At 41.2% G+C, this 20,938-nt stretch overlaps 1 protein-coding gene across 7 annotated transcripts in view; it reads right to left on the bottom strand.

The window, feature by feature from the left end:
* Positions 1–20,938, bottom strand: part of dlg3 (discs, large homolog 3 (Drosophila)) — a 496,785-nt gene that overhangs the window by 14,131 nt on the left and 461,716 nt on the right. For 4 of the 7 annotated variants that reach the window (XM_080187525.1, XM_080187528.1, XM_080187531.1 and 1 more), the window contains 5 exons: positions 18,012–18,087; positions 12,175–12,277; positions 10,095–10,136; positions 9,318–9,368; positions 4,064–4,165 (listed from right to left, as the gene is read on the bottom strand). In XM_080187525.1, coding sequence (XP_080043651.1) covers positions 4,064–4,165; positions 9,318–9,368; positions 10,095–10,136; positions 12,175–12,277; positions 18,012–18,087 — 374 coding nt within the window. Of the gene's footprint in view, positions 1–4,063; positions 4,166–9,317; positions 9,369–10,094; positions 10,137–11,541; positions 11,588–12,174; positions 12,278–18,011; positions 18,088–20,938 lie in introns of all 7 variants that reach the window. The other 3 variants (XM_080187527.1, XM_080187530.1, XM_080187526.1) reach the window with 2 other exon arrangements.

Raw genomic sequence — 20,938 nt, 5'->3', positions numbered from 1 at the left:
GCTCACAAATGATAATTGGGCAAGTAGACTAAATATTGTAGCGATAAATAAACAAATGAGAAACATTTAAAAAAAACACAAAATGTTTAACAAAAACGCATTCCATTGAAGAAGAAATACTCAATAGGAAGAAAAGCTCAACAGGAAAGATCCACTAGATCTTTCAGATTAAAAGGGGCTTGTAATATGTAAACTAACTTTGGTGTTTTAGAAACCATCAGCTGCCACCAAAAATTGATTAAAAAGAAAAAAATTGAATGAGTAAACTAGACAAGAATATAAAAACATTGCAAGAATTTTTATAAATACATAGAAAGGAAGAGACTAACTTTTAAGTAAACATTGGTCCCTTAGAAGCAGAGACATTAGAAATCACAGCGAAAAATAAGGAAATAACAAGAGACATTGAACAAATATTTTGTGTCATCATAGAAGATCCAAATTACATTCCAGAAATGGAAAGTATCCTAGAGGCTAATAAGAGTAAGGAAATTAAATTAATTAATATCAGAGAAAAAATACTGGGGAAATTTAAGTGACTAATGTCCAAACATTTCCAAGACCTGATGGCCTACATTCTAGGGTTCTAAAGGAGATAGCTGCAGAGATAGTGTACAGGTTTGCTGCCAATGCAAAGCTGGACGTGAATATAAGTTATGAGGACACAGAAAGAAATATCAGCAGGGCAAGTGAGTGAGCAACAAAGTGCAAGAGTGTAAGCAGAATACTTTTTAGAAGGCACAAAACATAAATGTTGATATTCACAGAATCTTGGAGGTCATCAGTCAAGGAATACAACAGTTAGCATGTAGGTACAACATGCAATTAGGAAGGTAAATGGTATGTTGGCCTTTATTACAAGAGGAATGGAGTACAGAAATTTGCTACAATTATACTGGGCTTCAGTGAGACCATACCTGGAGTACTGTGTGAAATTTTGGTCTCCATATTTAAGGAAGGATATACCTGCATTGGAGGCAGTATAGCGAAAGTTCACTAGATTGATCCTTGAAAGACAGGTTTGCTTTTTATGAAAGACTAAGTAAACTGGATCTACATTATCTAGAGTTTAGAAATATTCATAATTTGGAGTGGCATGGTGGCACATTGGTTTGCCCTACTGCTTCACAGTGCCAGGGACCTGGATTCAATTCCAGCCTTGGGTGACTGTCTGTGTGGAGTTTGCACATTCTCCCAGTGTCTGTGTGTGTTTCCTCTGAGTGCTCCAGTTTCCACCCACAGTCCAAAGATGTGCAGGTTAGACTGATTGGCCATGTCAAATTGCTCCCTAGTGTCAGGGAGTTAGCAGGGAAAATACTTGGGGTTAAGGGGATAGGGCCTGGGTGGGATTGTTGTCAGCGCAGACTCGAAGGGCCAAGTGGTCTCCTTTTGCACTGTAGGGAATCTTTGATTCTGTGATGAAGTGGCTTTACACAGTAGAAACAGACATTGTTTTCCTGGTCTGGAACAAGAATAGTTTCAGAATAAAAGGACTTAATTTGGGACTGAGATGAGGATACATTTCTTCACTCAAAGAGTTGTGTATTTTTGGAATTCTGTATCCCAGAAGGTTATGAAGATGTTGCCATTGAGTCTATTTATTGCTGACATGGACAGTGGATGCTGAAATAGGGAGTGGATGGGCAAGTAAAGTTGAAGCCCAAGATCATCTGTGATCATATGGAATAGCAGAGGCTGGCTCAATGGCTCATATGGTCCTCTATTTCTTACGAGCCCTACTAGAAAATGGATATCAAATGAAGGCAAGGTAACCTTGTGATAGATACACGTAAGCTCACGCTTAAAAGAATGGCAATTTGAGCAAAACGCCAGAGGATTGATCATGTCCGTAAAACTAAATATTCAAAACGCTGTAGGATGGATTCTCCAGTTTAGAGACAAGGGTTAAACACACATTAAAACCAATGAGTGGGCAACATGCAGTTACTTAACTATCAGTGCTTCATACAAGAAACACAAGTTCCAAATAAAAAAGGTACAGATCTCATACACAGAAAAGCAATTCCATTCCCCTACACAAGAACCAGAATCGTTTGATTCCAGATGAAGTCAAAGCCTCAATTCTGGTCTGGACACAAAAATGCAAGGAGATGGTGGCATAATGGTTTTACCACTGGACTAGTAATCCAGAGACCTAGTGTTATGCTCTGGGGACCTAGGTTCAAATCCCACCACAGCAGATAGTGGAATTTAAGTTCAATGAAAAAAATCTGGAAGTAAAAATCTAAAAACATATCTGGTTCACTACTGTCCCTTTAGGGAAGGAAATCTGCCATCCTAACTTGGTCTGGCCAACGTGTGACCTCAGACCCTCAGCAGACTGTCCTCTAAAATGAGCTACTCAGTTGAAGGGCAATTTAAGGATAGGCCCTAAATGCTGGCCCAACCAGTGATGCCATGAAAGGATTTATAAAGTTGTCCTTATCAGGCAACATACACTTCAACATCCTTTCCCCAAAAGAACGACCACAGAGGTGAGAAAAATGCCTTTTCAGTATAGTTCATTAAGATATTGAATTCCCTATTTTTAAAACAGGTATGGAGACAGTCAGGGAACAGCAGCAGGTACAAAGTCTTCTATACCATCAAGCTCTATAAAGGTTCTGTAAATAAGATTTTGGCCACTAGATGTCCTCTGTTAGACAGCATCAGTTTCTGGGGTAATTCTCATTGTCTTTCGCCAGGAATTCTCTGACAGAATGGTAACATAACTTAATCATAAATGTGAAGGAATCCCTACTGAGAGCTTTTCTCTGCACTTGAGTAGAGAAATTATGCTTCTGTCTCAGATCTAGGTTTTCCTACTCATCCATAATGACAGATAGAAAATTACCAGTCTTGTTGAGCATTGCCAGGTTTTTGCTGAGAATTACATAGCTTTCAAACTGGGCGGGTGCCCTAGCTGGTATTTGATGTCATTCTATTTCCATGCATATTTATTTACCAGCACAATATTCAATTAATACACATTCATTTAAAAAAAATAATCTAATGCAATGATACTTTGTGTAGCTAACGCTTATACATAGTAAGACTCCTGGGAGAGTACCAGTGTTTGTAAGGGTTTCTGCAATTGCAATGTTTTGAAGAGGACTTGTAACAGAATGTCTATTATATGACGACAACTACGGAGGGCCTACCCTATGTATTCTAGAAGAGTCATTCCTGAATTTTTTTTGGGGGGGGGGTGGTGGAGAGGAGGGAAAACATCGTTCCCCCTACCCTCGCACTGGAAAAAAGTAGTTTACAAACCAATTTTTAAATGAAGGTCACCCACAGCAATAATATCCTGAGGGTTGGACTTCTATCTTAGTGAAAGAAGGTCCTCAAGAGCTATCAGACAAATCTGATTAGCCAGCAATTATTGCAGACATAGCAGTGCCACAAGGGTGTACTTAGCTGATGCTGCACCTGCAAAAGAAGTGTCATGGACACGGAACCCAGGGCAGTTCCAGGTTTTTTTGGATGAGGAAGGGTCAATCACCCTAAGAAGGGAGGTGGGAGTGGGTTTTGGGGCTAGGCAGAGTAACAGAAAGGGGATAGCCTCACAGTGGACAGAGCACCCCCCAAAGCAGGTATCTACTGTCCCACCTTACCACCAACTGCATTCCCATTCTTACCTGCCTTCACTGACCAACATATTATGGCACTGGCAGAGGAGGTTCTAAGTGGCCATTAATTTAAGGGTCTCAATATGCCTTAGGAAATGGGTTTTATCCAACCCCTCAACTACCCCCCCACTCCCACCTTATAGCTTGAGGATAGGCAGAAAGTATTACATGTGCTCCATCCCAATATTTCCATGTTTCACATTTAGTAAAACTTGAAAATAACACTTTTTTGTGGCCGATGAGTCAATCTCCTGTAGATTTTAGGGCATTTCTTATATTTCTGAAAAATCGGTTTGGGGACCCAAATAAAAGAAGAACAATGTATTTTGCATGAATTTAAGGTTAAGTATGCAAACGTTGATGTTTCTAGGATATCGGACTTCAAAGAACTATTAGTTAAATGTACAAAATGATATTTCAGAACTACTTACGTGGTACACATGAACCAAACTTATTTGGAAACTCCGAGATCAAATCATCATTGATTCTGTCCTTCATTGGCCCCAGAATTATAATTGGCCGAGCATAGTGAACTGAAATTTACACAGACAGCCTCGAATGAAACATCATACAGAACTATTCATACTAAATAGCTTAAATATCCACCTCTCATCTACTTCTGCGATGTCCCACAAACATGCAGCCTCCACCACAGGATGGACAACAGGTGCATGGGAGTATCATCACCGCCAAGTCTTTCTCCCGTGTTACTCATCCTGGATTGAATACGATCATCACTCCATTATTGTTGGATCAAAATTCTGGAAACCACTACACAAAAAGTGTTAGCCTTCATCATATGGACAGCAGTGGTTCAAGGAAAAGCCTCCAGCAGCTTTCTCAGGAGCAACAAACGCTGACTTTGCCAGTAATGCTCACATCATGAGAATGTTCTTTTTCGAAACGAGTGCTTCCTTGGCAGGAAGCCATCAATTGAAATCCCATGAATAGCACTGTCCAATCTTTAACAGAACTTGATGCATTTTACATTTTAATTCAACTGTGTAACATCCACCAAAGAACTAATTTTTTCAATGAGTATCTCTCAAAACAAGGAATTCTTTTTTAAATAAACTTACTTTCCTTTTCCCCTTTTATGAGAACATTAAGATATTTGGGAAAAACCCTTACACTCAACGAAGTGGTCCCTTTTGAAAAATGAACTCAACCACTTGATAGCCTAGAAATTTCTACTTTTAAATTGAGTTTGGGGAATTGCTTCTTTTCTGCTTGCTCTGTACTTGTACTAATTTCTATGCCTGTAGCAGGATAGCTTCTCACTCAGATTACCTGAGAATCTTAATTTGTATTCAAGGATGATCCAATCAGACATTAATTAAAAATACCTGTGGAATTGTTCATTTTTTTTGTTTGCACCTCATGTGGTAAATTCATCAAATTGCTATTTAACAATGTACATTAAATAAGTCAGCTTCTCATATGTGGAGAAGGGATTGCTTCAGGCTGCACTATTTGTTCACTTTTAGCTATCATCCATTGTTAGTCATATGGTAGATTTTCAGTGCTTTTGGCCAGAATTTTCCAGCCCCACCCAACATTGCAATCTGCAGATCCCACTGAAAACCAATGGATGTTTGGCTAGGCCAGCACTTTCCCCACAACAGGGAAGGAAAATCCAGGCCCCATATCTCAGAAGAGAATCAAGAACAAGAAAGAACTGATGAGAGAGATAGCAAATCTCCATTATTCTATCAACAAATACATAATTATTTGTCAATGGCAGAACTGGACCCGCAGGTTACAGACAGTGTTATCTGCTTCAAGTATTCTTGGAGTTAAAGGGATAGGACTACAAACGGATACAGAGCTCGATACTTATGCATCCAGGCTAATATAGAGGATTTCTAAAGAAAATCTATACTAAGGCTGTGTGTTGTCTGCAAGATCAGCCTTAATCACCCACACATAGTTTTCTTCAAGAATATAGAGATGAATCATTGTCTTAAACTGCTGTAGTCTATATGATGAAGGTACTCACAATGCTGTTAGCTAGGAAGTTCCAGAATTTTGAAACTAGCCGTGAAGAAACAGAGTTATGTCCAAGTCAGGATGGTGGGTGGAGAGAAACTTGAAGTGGTGGTTTCCCATGCACCCCCACACAATAAGAACATAAGAAATAGGAGCAGGAGTAGGCCATCTAGCCCTTCGAGCCTGCCCCGCCATTCAATAAGATCATGGCTGATCTGTCGTGGCTCAGTTCCACTTTCCCGCCCTCTCCCCATAACCCTTAATCCCCTCGCTTATCAAAAACCCATCAACCCGCGTCTTAAAAATATTTAGCGAGGCAGCCTCCACCACCTCAACGGGCAGAGAATTCCAGAGATTCACCACCCTTTGAGTGAAGAAGTTGCTCCTCAACTCCATTCTAAACTGCCCCCCCTTTATCTTGAGGCTGTGCCCCCTAGTCCTACTGTCCTTTCTGAGCAGGAAGAGTCTCTCCACCTCTTTCCTATCCATCCCATTCATCATCTTATATGTCTCAATGAGATCTCCCCTCATTCTTCTAAACTCTAACGAGTACAAGCCTAGTTTATTCAGCCTCTCCTCATAGTTCAACCCCCTCAACTCCAGAATCAGCCTAGTAAACCTCCTCTGCACTCCCTCCAAGGCCAAAATATCCTTGCGTAAGTGCAGCGACCAAAACTGCACACAGTACTCCAGCTGCGGCCTCACTAATGCCCTATACAGCTGCAGCAAGACCTCCCCACTTTTATATTCAATCCCCCTTGCTATGAAGGCCAGCATCCCATTCGCCTTCCTGACCACCTGCTGCACCTGCAGGCTGGGTTTTTGCGACTCATGCACAAGGACCCCGAGGTCCCTCTGCACCGTCGCCTGCTGCAGTTTTTCGCCACGTAAGTATCCTTCCTACCATTATTCCTACCAAAGTGGACCACCTCGCACTTGCCAACATTAAATTCCATTTGCCAGTTCCTGGCCCATTCACCCAGCCTATCTAGATCCTTCTGCAGACTCCGCGCAATTTGCCGTTCCACCAATCTTGGTGTCATCAGCAAATTTCGACACCATACACTTGGTTCCCTCCTCCAGATCATCTATATAAATGGTAAATAGCTGAGGCCCCAGCACCGACCCCTGGGGCACTCCACTAGTCACCAACTGCCAATCTGAATAGCACCCATTGACCCCCACTCTCTGCCTCCTATTTGACAGCCAATCTTCTATCCACGCTAACACCCTACCCCCAACTCCATGCCCCCTTACCTTCTGCAATAACCTCTTGTGAGGTACCTTGTCAAACGCTTTCTGAAAATCAAGAAAGACCACATCCACCAGCTCTCCTCTATCCACCGCCCTAGACACATCCTCATAGAACTCCAATAAATTTGTCAGACACGACTTCCCCTTAACGAAACCGTGCTGCGTCTGCTCTATCAAGCAATTCCCCTCAAGATGCCTCGCTATTTCCTCCTTGATGACGGATTCTAACATTTTATCTACAACAGACGTTAAACTAACTGGCCTATAATTCCCTGCCTTTTGCCTGCCACCCTTCTTAAACAACGGCGTAACATTAGCCACTTTCCAATCTGCCGGCACTTCCCCGGAATCCAGCGACATTTGGAAAATAACCACTTAGGCATCCACTATCACCTCTGCCATTTCTTTCAGAACCCTCGGATGCATTTCATCCGGTCCTGGGGACTTGTCCACAATCAGTCCCTCCAGTCTGTTGAGCACTGCCTCTCTAGTAAAAGTAATGTCATTGAGACCCTCCTGTCCTACCACCTTTCCATTGCTAACACCCGGCAAATTATTCACGTCCTCCTCCGTGAAGACCGAAACAAAAAAGTTATTCAAGGCCTCAGCCATTTCCCCATCCCCTACCACTAAGTCCCCCTTCACATCCTCTAAGGGTCCAATGTTCACCCTAGCCAGCCTCTTCCTTTTTATATATTTATAAAAACTCTTGCTATCCTTTTTTATATTAAGCGCTAGCCCAGCTTCATAGTTTCTCCTACCCTTCTTTATCAACTTCTTTGTGAATCATTGTTGACTTTTAAACCTCTCCCAATCCTCTTCTCGCCCACTACTCTTAGCTACTCTAAACGCCTCCGCTTTTAATTTAACACTTTCCTTCACCTCCTTCGTTATCCACGGCTTATTACCTCTCCTCCTATGGTCCTTTTTAACCATCGGAATAAATTTCTGCTGAGCACCAAGAAAGATCTCCTTAAAGATCCTCCACTGTTCCTCAGCAGACCTACCTTCCAACGCGCTCCCCCAGTCAACATTCGCCAATTCTTCTCTCATCCTATCGTACTCCCCTCTGTTCAAACAAAGGATGCGTGTCCGGGAACCCACTTTCTCCTCCTCCATCTGCACCAGAAACTCCACCATACAATGATCACTCTCCCCAAGAGGATCCTTCACCACAAGGTCCCTAATTCTACCCGCCTCGTTACATAACACCAGATCCAAGATAGCTCGCTCCCTCGTCGGCTCCAACACACACTGTTCAAGGAAACTATCCCGGCAGCATTCCACAAACTCCTCCTCGAGCCCACCGCGTCCAACATGGGTCGACCAATCAATATGTAGATTGAAATCCCCCATAATTATCGCCGTCCCATTCCTGCACGCCGCACTTATTTGCGCGTTAACAGCCCGCCCCACCTCCAGATCATTATTTGGGGGCCTATAGATGACACCCACCAGCGTCTTCCTCCCTTTGCTGTTCCTAATCTCCACCCACAACGATTCCACTTTCTGCTCTTTGGTTCCTATGTCATCCCTTGCTATCACCCTGATGCTATCCTTAATCAGCAGAGCTACGCCCCCCCCTTTTTCCTCCCGCCTATCCTTCCTAAACACGTGATACCCCTGGACATTCAGCTCCCAGTCCCTGTCACCTTGCAGCCACGTCTCTGTAATGGCCACCAGATCATATCCATTTGTGCTGATCTGCGCCACCAGCTCATCCACTTTATTCCAAATGCTTTGTGCATTTAGATAAAGTGCCTTCATCCCAGCCTTCACCTGGACCCTATTTGCCAGAACGCCACCAACCATACTCACTCCCCCTACTCCCTTTATTATTGGGGCATCCTCGGCCTCTTCCCTTACCTGTACCCTCTCCTTAACTTTAGACCCCGTAATGTCACCTACCCTCGCACCCTCCCCCCCTAATTAATTTAAAACCCTACCTACAGTCCTATTTACACAATTCGCCAGGACTCTGGTCCCAGCACGGTTCAGACCGACCCCATCCCACCCAAACAGGTCCCACCTACCCCAATACTGATGCCAATGCCCCATAAATTCAAACCCATTCCTCCCACACCAATCCCTGAGCCACCCATTCACTTCCTTAATCTTATCAACCTTACGCCTGTCTGCACTCGGTTCAGGCAGTAGTCCAGAGATAACCACCTTGTCGGTTCTACTTTTTAATTCCATTCCCAGCTTTTCATACTCCCTCCCCAGATCCTCAGTTTGCATTTTGCCTACAATAACTTTCAAACTACTATAAAATCAGATCTAAATCTAGATTTAATAAAATGACACAGCAGAGAAAGAAGTCTATCAGCCCATCTTGCCATTACTGGCTCTTTTGTAGAGCTACCCAATTAATCCCATTCCACTTTCAAACGTTAATACAACTTTCTACTAAGGGAGATCGGTCTGAAAAATTCTACTTACTCTCCAAGCGTGTCACAGCTTCATAAGATAGAACAGTATCATCCTGACCCTCTATGAAGGAAGAAAATAGAAAAACATCATCAGTTGAAATCATCCTTGTCAATTAGACATCATCTTCCCTTCCCCATCTTGCTGCTTCTGTATTCCAAATGCTCTTCATCTTTTTCTGGACAGTCTGCCAGAACTTGCTAAATCCTCCAGGTATTCATCTCGAGCAGCAATTGGAATATAAAAGGGAATTATATGTCAGTTGGTCAGTGTTAGTGAAAATTCATCATATAAATGAAGGTATTAGTTTTACAGGCAAGTATCTGGTGAGTGTCCCATGTTATGGCAGACTGGGGCTGGAGCAAATAAAAAGCACCAATGAGCTGCATATTTGTGAAGTTACGAATGTCAATCCGAGCACAAAATATGTGGGGATGAGCAGTCCAGACTGTCCTGCTCACTGCTAGGTAAATGCAACAAAGCAAATGGTCCAAGTCAACTGTTCCACCCACCCTGAGGAGACTGAAGCTGAGGCTCTGACTCTGACCTGCTCTGGTGACAGCAAGTAGAGCTTGGGTTCCAATTTTTTCTTTAGCCCTATATACAGCTGGGATCCTGATTGTCTATCCAACCAAAAAACTGTTAAACAGGGTGATGGCCTAATGGTAAGCCTATGCAGGTGGTCAGTGTTCCCAACTGTTTGTCCCACCTGAGGACAGGACCTGTGGAGACAAATGACCTGCAAAGGGAGAAGAAAAATGAATGAAGGAACCCAAAGGGGTTACTTACTGGAGCTGCTTTCACTGTCACTGGTGTTGGACGTCATACACTCTGCAAAAAAGCAAGGTGCCAGAGTTTCAGGTTATAAAAGGAGTATACAACAGATGGGCTGACTGTCCTTTGTAACGTGTTTCTGATTACAATGTACTGGCACAGTAACTTCCTTCACATTGCTAACACTGAATATTTTCAACTAGGTTTGGAGAAACATGTTGATCATTAATCGTACACTGATTCTTGTCATATCTATTACCCCCTGTGGGATATGATGCTGCTGTCAGTAACAGGTCTGTATATAAAAAGCTCTTGGGCATTCCCAACCACAATCATTTATTGTCAAGGTGAGCACACTCACATAGGTTGGTAATCTAATGCAGAATGCTGAACTTGTTCTGCAGTGCCCTTCACTCTGATTAACTTTCCTCCTGCACATATCTCCTACAGCAACATGTAAGGTGTTGGCAAGTGCAATAATGACTGTTCTTTATAAGAAACTAAAGTTCACTTTCAGCCACCTGTACATTGCCTGACTCATCCAGCACCTTCACCAGTTTGGTCCATCTGTTCTGCCAGAGAAAACCTGGTAGAAGTGAATCAAGAAACAAGAGAAAGGATCTAAAACGATGGTTTATTACACGTTAATAGATTAGGAGTGAGTAATCGGTTAGTTATACACATGCGTGTGATGCAACAACCTACAGCAGCACAGCACAGGTGGTTAAAATCTGCCAAAACAAGAGATTTAAGCAGCTGTTTTTATGGGCAAGCTGACATCAAATGGAATGACTGTAAATACCCCTAACATTCATTGATCCAACAACATTCCCTCCTTGGAATATTGGAACAAACAGTAGTGATTTGATAAAGATCAGATGGATAATTATAAACCCAGCTATTTATTATCTGGTTTATAGCTCTGATCCCCTGAACTGCAGCATCCAATGGGCCACTCTGCCATGTAACTTATGATAGCCAGGAACCTGTCAACAGGGATATCTGTGAAACTAAAAACATATACTAAAACTGATCTCTTTTCAATTCTTATTTTATAAACCACACACATTATAAACTTGCAGCAAATCTCTTAATTTAGAAATAATCTTTCAATCATTTAAAACCAAGGACCTTATAATTTAGTCATAACTGCAGGTTATCAATTGTCATTTAGATTGTAGTAAGCCACTCTAAGTGTTCATTCTGAATTTATTGTACAATTGCAAAACAAAAACATTAACTTGTAAACTGGTTTAATTTGCATCACTAGGTTGACATACTGGAAATATGTGAGAGGAAGCCCTTAATAACTGGTCTAAAGATGGTGTGTGGAACTGGGAGAGTTAATAAGGTTTCCTGAGATGACAGTGGAAGTGAAGAAAAGAAAGGGTTGTATTAGAACAGATGTTCAAATGCAGATGTTTGTGATTTTTACATTCACAGATGTTGGTCTCTCACTTACTCAGGTTCTTCATCCCGTAATAGTCATCACTCAATCCAGGGAACTCCTGGATCCAATCACCGGACAGCAAAAAATTAGAAATAACACAGAAACAAAAGGAGATATAGAAACAGAGGAAAGCAGTGAGTTAGCAGCTGGACTCCTGCACAGTGATGGAGCAGAATTGAAGCAGCTTTTGAGGCCACTGCAGCTGGTAACGAAGATTCCAGTGGTTTTAGCTGCTCCACAACATTGAGACCATGGTATACTGAACCAGAATTGTAACACTAAAATTGAAATCACTTTAAATATATTTGATGCCAATTCAGATTGAGCGGGCATGACGTTGCACACGTATTGATTAATTCCGGCAACATTATTTTAAGAATTATAGTCTAAAACTGTTAATTCTGCAAACATTGACACCATTATCAGGTCTCACTCTGCTCGCTGTCATATGCAGCAAAATTTATAATATTTTGCTGCATATGACAGTCTGGAACTGCTGAGGCCCCATTTGGTACAGTTCATGGAAAGGTGTTTGGAATACTGGAACCATAGTGCAAGCATGTTAGTGTTGGCACCACACTGAGTTAGTTTATATAGAATGCTGTTCCTTCTAATCAAACTTCATGTAAGCCTACAGTTACTTACGGTCATGATCACCTGTGTGCTCCTGTACAATATTCTCTTTGCTCTTGTAGAAGGTAAATTTTCGAGACAAGAGGATGCTCTTTTTGCGCTTGGCCCTGGATGACTGTGAAGGAAAAGAGGATGGATGGAGGGTATAGGAGGATGAATGGATGTTTAATTCATGCAAAACACATTGTAAATGTGGATCAGCAGTAACATGGTGAGCAAAACCAGATAAGCAAGGTATTTTGACTTTTGTATTTTGTGTAGCATCATTTTTAAATTGCCAATCTTTTAAGCCAGCCAAGTTTTACCCATATTCACCGTTACCTGTTCTCATTTTAGGTTGTCTAAGAGCACTAGGGCAGTGAGTAACTCTTAAATTTCATGTTGAAAGCTTGGACTACAGCAAAACTATTGTTTTGCGTGTACTTCTTAGGGCATTTGTACTTAACGACAATCCAGGGACTGTAGTGAATATCTACATCCTGATAGTGATTTAGATGCTGGTATGTCTATGGGAATTGGGGTTAATAGATCATTTTACAAATTCACACTGGTAATAGATAGCCTTGCCAACTGATAGCACATACCAGAAATTACAGTACACACCTACCAGGGTTTTTCAACTACAGTCAGAAAATTAGCATTGTATACACTCAAATTGTTATGTATGCCTAAATGTACTTAAGGTAGGTAGCATTACTGCCACCAGTGCCGAATTAAAATTACCTCAAGAATATAGCCTTCATAGTAAGAAGATTTAATACTAGTATGGATCTGGAGTAATGTCAAATAAATCACAATACCAAGAAGTAGATAGTCACCTGAATGTTGTTTCAAAACTGTTAACACTCACTTCCCAAAGTAGAGTGGGCAGAGGTCAGATTGTTTACTAACATGCTGAAATTGATTGCTTTGAGCTTATCCCTCATTGTGTCTGTTTGTGCAAAGATCCCCAATTAGGACAGCACTAACTGAATCTAGAGGTTCCCCCTCCCATGCAGTGTTAGATAATTGAAGCTGACATTTGAAGGTGACATTAATTGATGGATGTATTTTCATCTTTCAGTCATTGCATCACCATGTTTACAAAATTTAAAAGAAAATGTTTGAAATGATAATATTGTAGGAAAAAAGTAACACATGAAAGAAACTCAGACCAACCACACATTTCACCCATTGAGGTGACATTTATTGGACATGCTGATATCTCTGAAAATGTTTAACTGGAGCATATGAAAGCCAATTTCAATCTTTCCCCTTCTGTTTAGTCTGAATCACACTTTCTAGTTCACACTAAAACTGCAAAGAAACTTCAGCAGGGGGGAATGACAGAAGGGATCACTCAGCCTTTTTCTCTCTCCCACCGCACCGTCACCGCACCACCCCAACCCCCCCCCCCCCCCACCCCACAACCCCTGCCGCTGCCTTGTTAAATCCTGCAATAACAGCAGCATATCTGGGTTTGGAATGCTGGAACCTAGCAAGCAGGAACATCAGGAAATCCAGTGCACATCCTAACTAACTATGAATTACCAGGTCTTGAAGGGCATGAGATGTCTCAGTCATTTCTCCCAACCCCAGTGGTGACACCTACCGGAAGTACAGCTGCCCAGACAATACTAATGCAACCAAAGGAGCCCACTCCCTTTACCTGGAAAGTTAATTCCCTAGACAGCACAAATGTGATCTGAGAACTACAATCCTAACTCAACCCTCAACACCACCCAAAAACTATGGACACTCATGAGGAATACAGCTATACCAATATCTAAGGAATGCATCACCCTTCTGCCCCCATTGATAGTAACATTCCCTGGATAAATCCCCTCTAATACCCAATCAACAACCCCATGATGGTACATTCCCCTATTAAAACTAAACTCCGCTAAGCAGTATATGTCACAGAGAGTATCATGATATAGCAAACCAATCCAACTGTTCCTCCTATGGTCTTGACATAATTCATCTATGTAACCTCCTCTAACCCTAGAATTTCTCCATCCCACCCCCCCAATCTGGGATAAACAAGAAATCCACTTTGGCAGGGTCTACTTTCCTTTACTCATCTAGTGAAAACGTTACGTTGAGCTGGTCTGGAGTGGAACAAAATCTTTGCATTTTAAAATCAGAACACTCAGATATACCAAATGATAAATAAAATTGAATATATGAATATTGAAATGATATGATCTGGTAGCAGATGGATGGGAATGCAAAGGCAGCAATTGTAGTTCTGCGATTTTGCTCTTTTAAAGGAACTCCCTCATTAGCAATAAATATTGTAAAACATTAGCATGAGCCCACTACTGTTGTCAACAACTTGCATTTATGTACCATCTCTAATTGTGGAAAAATACTCAAAGACATTTCATAGGCTTCATCAGACAAAAATAAGTGCTAAAATAAGGAAAAAGGTTATTTACAAGATTGATTAAAAAAAACTTGGTCAAAGAGATATGCCCAAGATGAGGAGAGGGACAGGCATTTAGAGAGGAATTACTGAGAGTGGAGCTGTGGTGAGTAGACCCTCAGCCAACAATGGTGGGGAAGAGGTTACAGAAGAGACCAGAATTAAAGAAACAGAGATTCCTGGAAAGATTGTAGCGGGGAGGGAGGGTAGAATTCTAGGGCTCAAAGAAGTTACAGGACAGATTGGTCAAATCATAAAGGCCATCAATATATGCTGAGGACATAAGATTTTGAATTTGAGATTTTGACAAGGGGAAACCAGTACAACTTTCAGTGGATGCAGCAACAATCTTTACACCACTTCCTGGGTGTAAACCTAACCTATTTTCTTTGACAAAGGTCACAATAAGCTATGTTTGCTAAACCACACATAGAAGCTTAGAATTAATGCATTAGTGCAGTCACTACCACCCTATTAGTGGCCAGCTCTGCACAAACACACAGCTCTGTCCTTGCTAATTATTCATACAGACCTGAGAAATGAATACTGAAGCATTACACAGGACTAATTTTGCAATCTATGCATGCCAGAACTGCCGAGAACTGAGTTTCACTATTTTAACCACAGCACATGAACACTTCAAATGTTCGTACCTTGCAGACAGTTAACCAGCAAACATGTAAGTGCGGCAGGGGGCAGTAAAATTCTTCCCATGGCAATTAAAATATGTCTAAATTTCTTATAAACTCAAAATACTGTAATCAAGTCAAAAACTACGTAAGGATGAAAAAGCCCATGAACAAAAGTACTAAAAAGCCAATATGGAGAAACTGTACAAGACGGCAGAGGAATAGTGCTATCTGACCCCTGTTTGACGGCTGGTGAAGTTGTTGTGGTGTTATATGAGGTGTGTGAGAGGAAGAATGCCCTTTGGAACTCTGGGGCACCCTCAACTGATAACAGACAGCTATATTTGGTAGGAGTTGGAGGCCACACTGAATACTGACTATATAGTACTGTATTGCATGGGAACAGATACAGTAGTAAAAGTTTTTAAAGTATATTTGTTACTCACAAGTAAGGCTTACATTAACACTGCAATGAAGTTACTGTGAAATTTCCCTAGTCGCCACCCTCCGGAGCCTGTTCGGATCAATGCACCTAACCAGCATGTCTTTCAAACTATGGGAGGAAACTGGAGCACCCAGAGGAACTCACGCTGACAGAGGGAGAGCATGCAACCTCCACACAGATAGTGACCCAAGCCAGGAATCGAACGCAGGTCCCTGGTGCTGTAAGGCAGCAGTGCTAATAACCGTACCATTGTGCTGCCCAATAAGGAGTTGAACAAGATACACAACACCATGCAAGGTGCAAGACTCTAAGGTACAAGCTTTTGCCTGTCTGCTGTCCACATTAACTGTCCACCCACACCTAACACTGAAGCTCAACACACTCATATCTTAGCTGGATATATAGTCAACTTGCAGTGTACAACTAAAATTCTTATCACAATCAGTCTTTAAAAGGTCTCTTTACATTACAGCATTGTAACATTGTAGAACAATTTAGTTACATTTTCACTTACTGACACAGGTTTAATATATGTCACAAAGCATGTGTACCTTCAATTTACAAGATATGTAAACAAATCTTGTGTCTGCATCACAAGATGGCACAAAATTCAAACGGTAGGTCCCAATTTGAGAAACCACAGCATTCTTACCCCAACACCTCAAATTTCAGCTCATCCAGAACTGCTGCCATTTTGCAATAAATAGAAACCATAGAAATCCTACAGTGCAGAAGGAAGCCATTCGACCCACTGAGTCTGCCCTGACAACAATCCCACCCAGGCCCTTTTCCCATCACCCCTCTATATTAACTCTGCTAATCCTCCTGACACTAGGATCAATTTAGCATAGCCAATCAACCTAATCCGCAAATCTGTGGACTGTGGGAGGAAGCCAGAGCACCTGGAGGAAGCCCGTGCAAACACGGGGAGAATGTGCAAACTCCACACAGACAGTGAGCTGAACAGGAATTGAACCTGGGTCTTTGGAGCTGTGAGGCAGCAGTGCTAACCATTGTGCCACCGTGCCACCCTAATAAACCACATGAGGGTCCACCCCTGGATCTATAACAGCTGCCGGGTCATCCTCTGGAAGGGTTGCCCTGCCAGAGAACTGTACTATGGGAATCCGCCCACCACTCTGATTGGACAGCAGGCCTGCTCCCTGCCCTTTATTTGGCTGAAGATTGTAGTGGGTATGCCTAATGCATGCCTTGCCCGGTCAGAACACAGAACAAGCCCTCCATTTCCCAATCCCTGATTAAAAATCCAACCCTTAAAAATCTACATACAGGTGTGGAATTCAAATGAGTGAATATAAGAATATGACTGAATAAGTCATAGTGTCAGAAAGGAAATATGTTTGGAGTTCAATAGCATGAGAGAAGAGAGTGAGTTTGAGAATGTGAATAAACGTGAACACCAGCTGTTAGAGTCATCCATTTCACTGATGTAGTATTATTGATTTCTTGTATCACTGGCCTGAAACACCAAAACATTGAAAAGCACATTGTTGTTTTGTCTGATTTGTTATTGAGTCCAGAGAGATTTTGGGTCTCAGGCTCATTAATAAATGCCCAAACAATTCAAACATATGTTGCAGGTAAATTGTCCTATTTTTGTTGTGGAAATGTTACAGAATGATGCAGCAGCCCGTACACTGAATCCAATCTGGGCAATTGTCAGTAGCATCAGGATAACTCAATGGAAGATACACAGATGCACAATTACTTTGCTAAGATGGAAAATTATGGATTTTATATTTCTATTGTGATAGAAGAGCACTATTGGACCTTAAACAGTACAGGACTAGTTGATGTCATGCTCACCACCCCACAGAATCATTAGCCAGATAGGATTAGACACAAGGTCACTCAACAGAGACAGACCCTTTTAACTGTATTTGTGATGACTTTAACTTCTGCTCATTGCATCCTATAGTGTTCAATATGTCACACTGAGATCCCTTCTTACATATGTAAAATATAAGATAAATGCTGGGAATCTCTGATCTGACCCATAGCTGGGATTCTCTGGTGCCACTGAGAAATTGATTTTTGGCTGAGTGCCAAATTCTCCATTCTCACTAGCAGTGGGGCGAATTAAATCAGGGAATCCCATCCAAAATAAATAAAGCTTTCAAGATCATGCAGGATTTCTTTCTCATGACACCCTCATCAAAATCCTGTCACTGTTTGATGCCACTATACCAAACAGTACAAGCGCTGGAGAAAAGTGGATGATGAGGTTCATAATTCTGCAGACCATAACTAGGGGGAACAGGGCCACAGAAAAAGAGGTGAGGGTCAATAATCTTGCTATAGTTCTTAAATATTAGATTTTTCCCAGCAGTTTGATTTTCATACTTACCCCTTTCATTTCAATGACTCCAGGCCTGGCATGGAATTTTACAGTTTTTAATCTTGCCCGCTCTTTCTTCTCAACTCTGAGAAATAAAAACACAAAATAAAATGTCATAAACCAGTACTGGAAACTGACCGTGCATGAGTTTATTTATTAGTGTCAGAAGTAGGCTTACATTAAGACTGCAAGAAAGTTACTGTGAAAATCCCCTAGTGGCCTCACTCTGGTGCCTGTTCAGGTACACTGAGGGAGAATTTAGCAATGGTCAATGCATCTAACCAGCACATCTTTTGGACTGTGGGAGGAAACCGGAGCACCTGGAGGAAATCCAACAAGAGAACGTGCAGACTCTGCACAGACAGTAATCCAAGCTGGGAATCGAACACAGGTTCCTGGCACCATGGGCAGACCACTGTACCACTGTGCCACCCTTAGAGCCAAGGGCCACTCCATATGCATTATCAGAAGACTACACAGAAAGATATGCAATGCAGTGGGTGATCTTTGTATCATGCATTATTTGCCCATTTAATATTCCTGACAGTGAAGGCCAGTCTATCCTAAGAGATCAACTTACCAAACAGGAAAACAGTATCTTGCCTTGCAATATAATTAGCTAAAAAGGGAGCCCTTTTAAGCAGTCCAAAAGATATGCGGTTTAGGTTCATTGGCTATGCTAAATTGTCCCTTAGTGTCAGAGGACTTGCAGGGTATGTGGGGTTACAGGGATAGACCCCGAGTGGGATTGTGGTCGGTGCAGACACGATGGGCCAAATGGCCTCCTTTTGTAGTGTAGGGATTCTATGAAAATCACATTGAAGAATTTGACATTAACCCCACGGGGTTAATGTAGCTTATACCACAGGCCTCAAGAGTAAACATGGCGCAGTTATAGCATTATTAAATTTGGATTCAAACCTCATGCAGGAAATAAACGTAAAAATACATTATCTAGGCTGATAAAATATTGCAGTATTAAGTTCAAAAACAGAAAATGCTGGAAAATCTCAGCATGTCTGACAACATCTGTGAAGAGAGAATACAGCCAATGTTTTGAGTCAGGATAACCGTTCATCACAGTATTAAGTACATTGTTGGACATTAAATATTAAATTATGATGCCGTCAGCCTATTCAGGTGGATATTGGAGATCTCATACCACCATTAAATGTAGACCATGGAGTTCATTTTCTGCAACAAATACCAACTACACCTAATGAACTAGACATACATCACATTCCTGGGACCTAGCCTTTGACAAAATAGTGATCATATTTGTCTATATGACAGTAGTTGGAATACCAATGTTACTGCACCGACTATTGTCACGTAGACAACTGTGCTAACCATTTTATCAATAGCTGGTCCCAGAAATGGAGTATAGAGTCAGTGTGATCGGGCACAGAAGGAAACTAATTGATAGCCTTCCCACCTGGTAGGTTATACTATTAACTTGTTTTAATAAATGTAAACCACTCCCATTACTTTGTCCTTCTTAAAATTTACACAAAATAGTTTAAAATGACAACAAATAATTAAGACCAGCAAAGTGCAAGTTGAAATAAACAAGGAAGATAGAGACAAGGAAAACAAGGAACACAGCAACTTAAATGATTAGTCTACAACAATTTAACTAGAAAAGTGGTATTAGAAAAAAAACATTTCATCACACATTGCAGAAATATCTTCAAACTCTTCACATACTATTTGCGCTGGCTGGATTTTCCCATTCTGCTCCAGTGAACGTAGATTTGGCTGGCCACCAAATTCTCCAATCTCACCGCAGCGGCAATGTGGCATCAATGACAGGTAAGATCGTGCCCAAAGAATTTACAAGGAAGTGACTGAATGTCGATAAATATTAGAACCTTTCGGCAATTGCTAGGCCCCAAGAACAGCAATGAAAGGTCTGTCTCATTCCTTAGTTTTAGATTGCATTTGAGTGCAAAAAATAAATTCAATGCTCTTCAACAATGGCATAAAGATCTCTAAGATCCACCACAACAGGCAGATAGTATTTTAGTTTCACATTTCACCTCCAACAAGGTAGCACTACCTTAAAGCAGCCTTAACAAAATCTTCTCATCTTAGATTATCTGCTTAATTTCTGGCATGAAGCTTGACTCTACAATGCAGTGATCTATTATTAACTAGCTAAACTGACCCTGGAGGCCTAATTTTCAGGGCAAAATTTTTTGATAGGGTGCTTTCCTGGGTTGATTGAATGCAGATTAATCTTTTTATGTTAATACCTGTACTTTACCACAAAATATCAAACCATTATCCTCCATGGCCTTTGCACCACCAGTTTTCAAAGGAAAGGCTAAGTTCAACAATTTTATCATTAGCAATAATATTTGAACTATGATAAGCAATAACCTAATCTGATCAATGGCAAGAACGTAGAGTTTGGTGAACAGCTTCAAATCAAGGTCTGTAGTTTTGCTACTGACAGATTGGCACATTGTGATGCCAGTACCTCATCAATCCGAGGTCCCATTATTTCAGTACAAGTGGTACATTCCTAATGCGATTCGTGTCATATAGTAATAGCATTGGATGCATGAATTTCAGGTAGGAATGATAAAGTGGAACTTACTGAAGCAACGTGTTCATCACACAGAAGATATATTAAATTGATTTCACACATCAGTTTTCACAAGAGTTTTCACAAGTCCCAATTTTATAATAAATGGGTAAATAATCTCAAATACCTAAAAGTTAGCAAATGCTACTCTTGTACAGAAACTGAGGTTTAAGTATCAACAATGCTCTCAAAGTTATATGGAATACATTTTAAAGTTCTCAGGGAATAAAAAAGAGAAAATAAGTAAAGCTTGTTTGATAATTTTCAGAGCTGCTTTAATTATGGTGTGATTAAAAAATAGAAGAAAGCAAATATAGTTGGAATATTCAAAGGAGTAAGATACTGA

Source organism: Carcharhinus amblyrhynchos, chromosome 4 (genome assembly GCF_965287045.1).
Source record: "Carcharhinus amblyrhynchos chromosome 4, sCarAmb.v2.hapA, whole genome shotgun sequence".
Lineage (NCBI taxonomy): Eukaryota > Metazoa > Chordata > Chondrichthyes > Carcharhiniformes > Carcharhinidae > Carcharhinus > Carcharhinus amblyrhynchos.
This window is presented reverse-complemented; position numbering and strand designations above follow the sequence as displayed.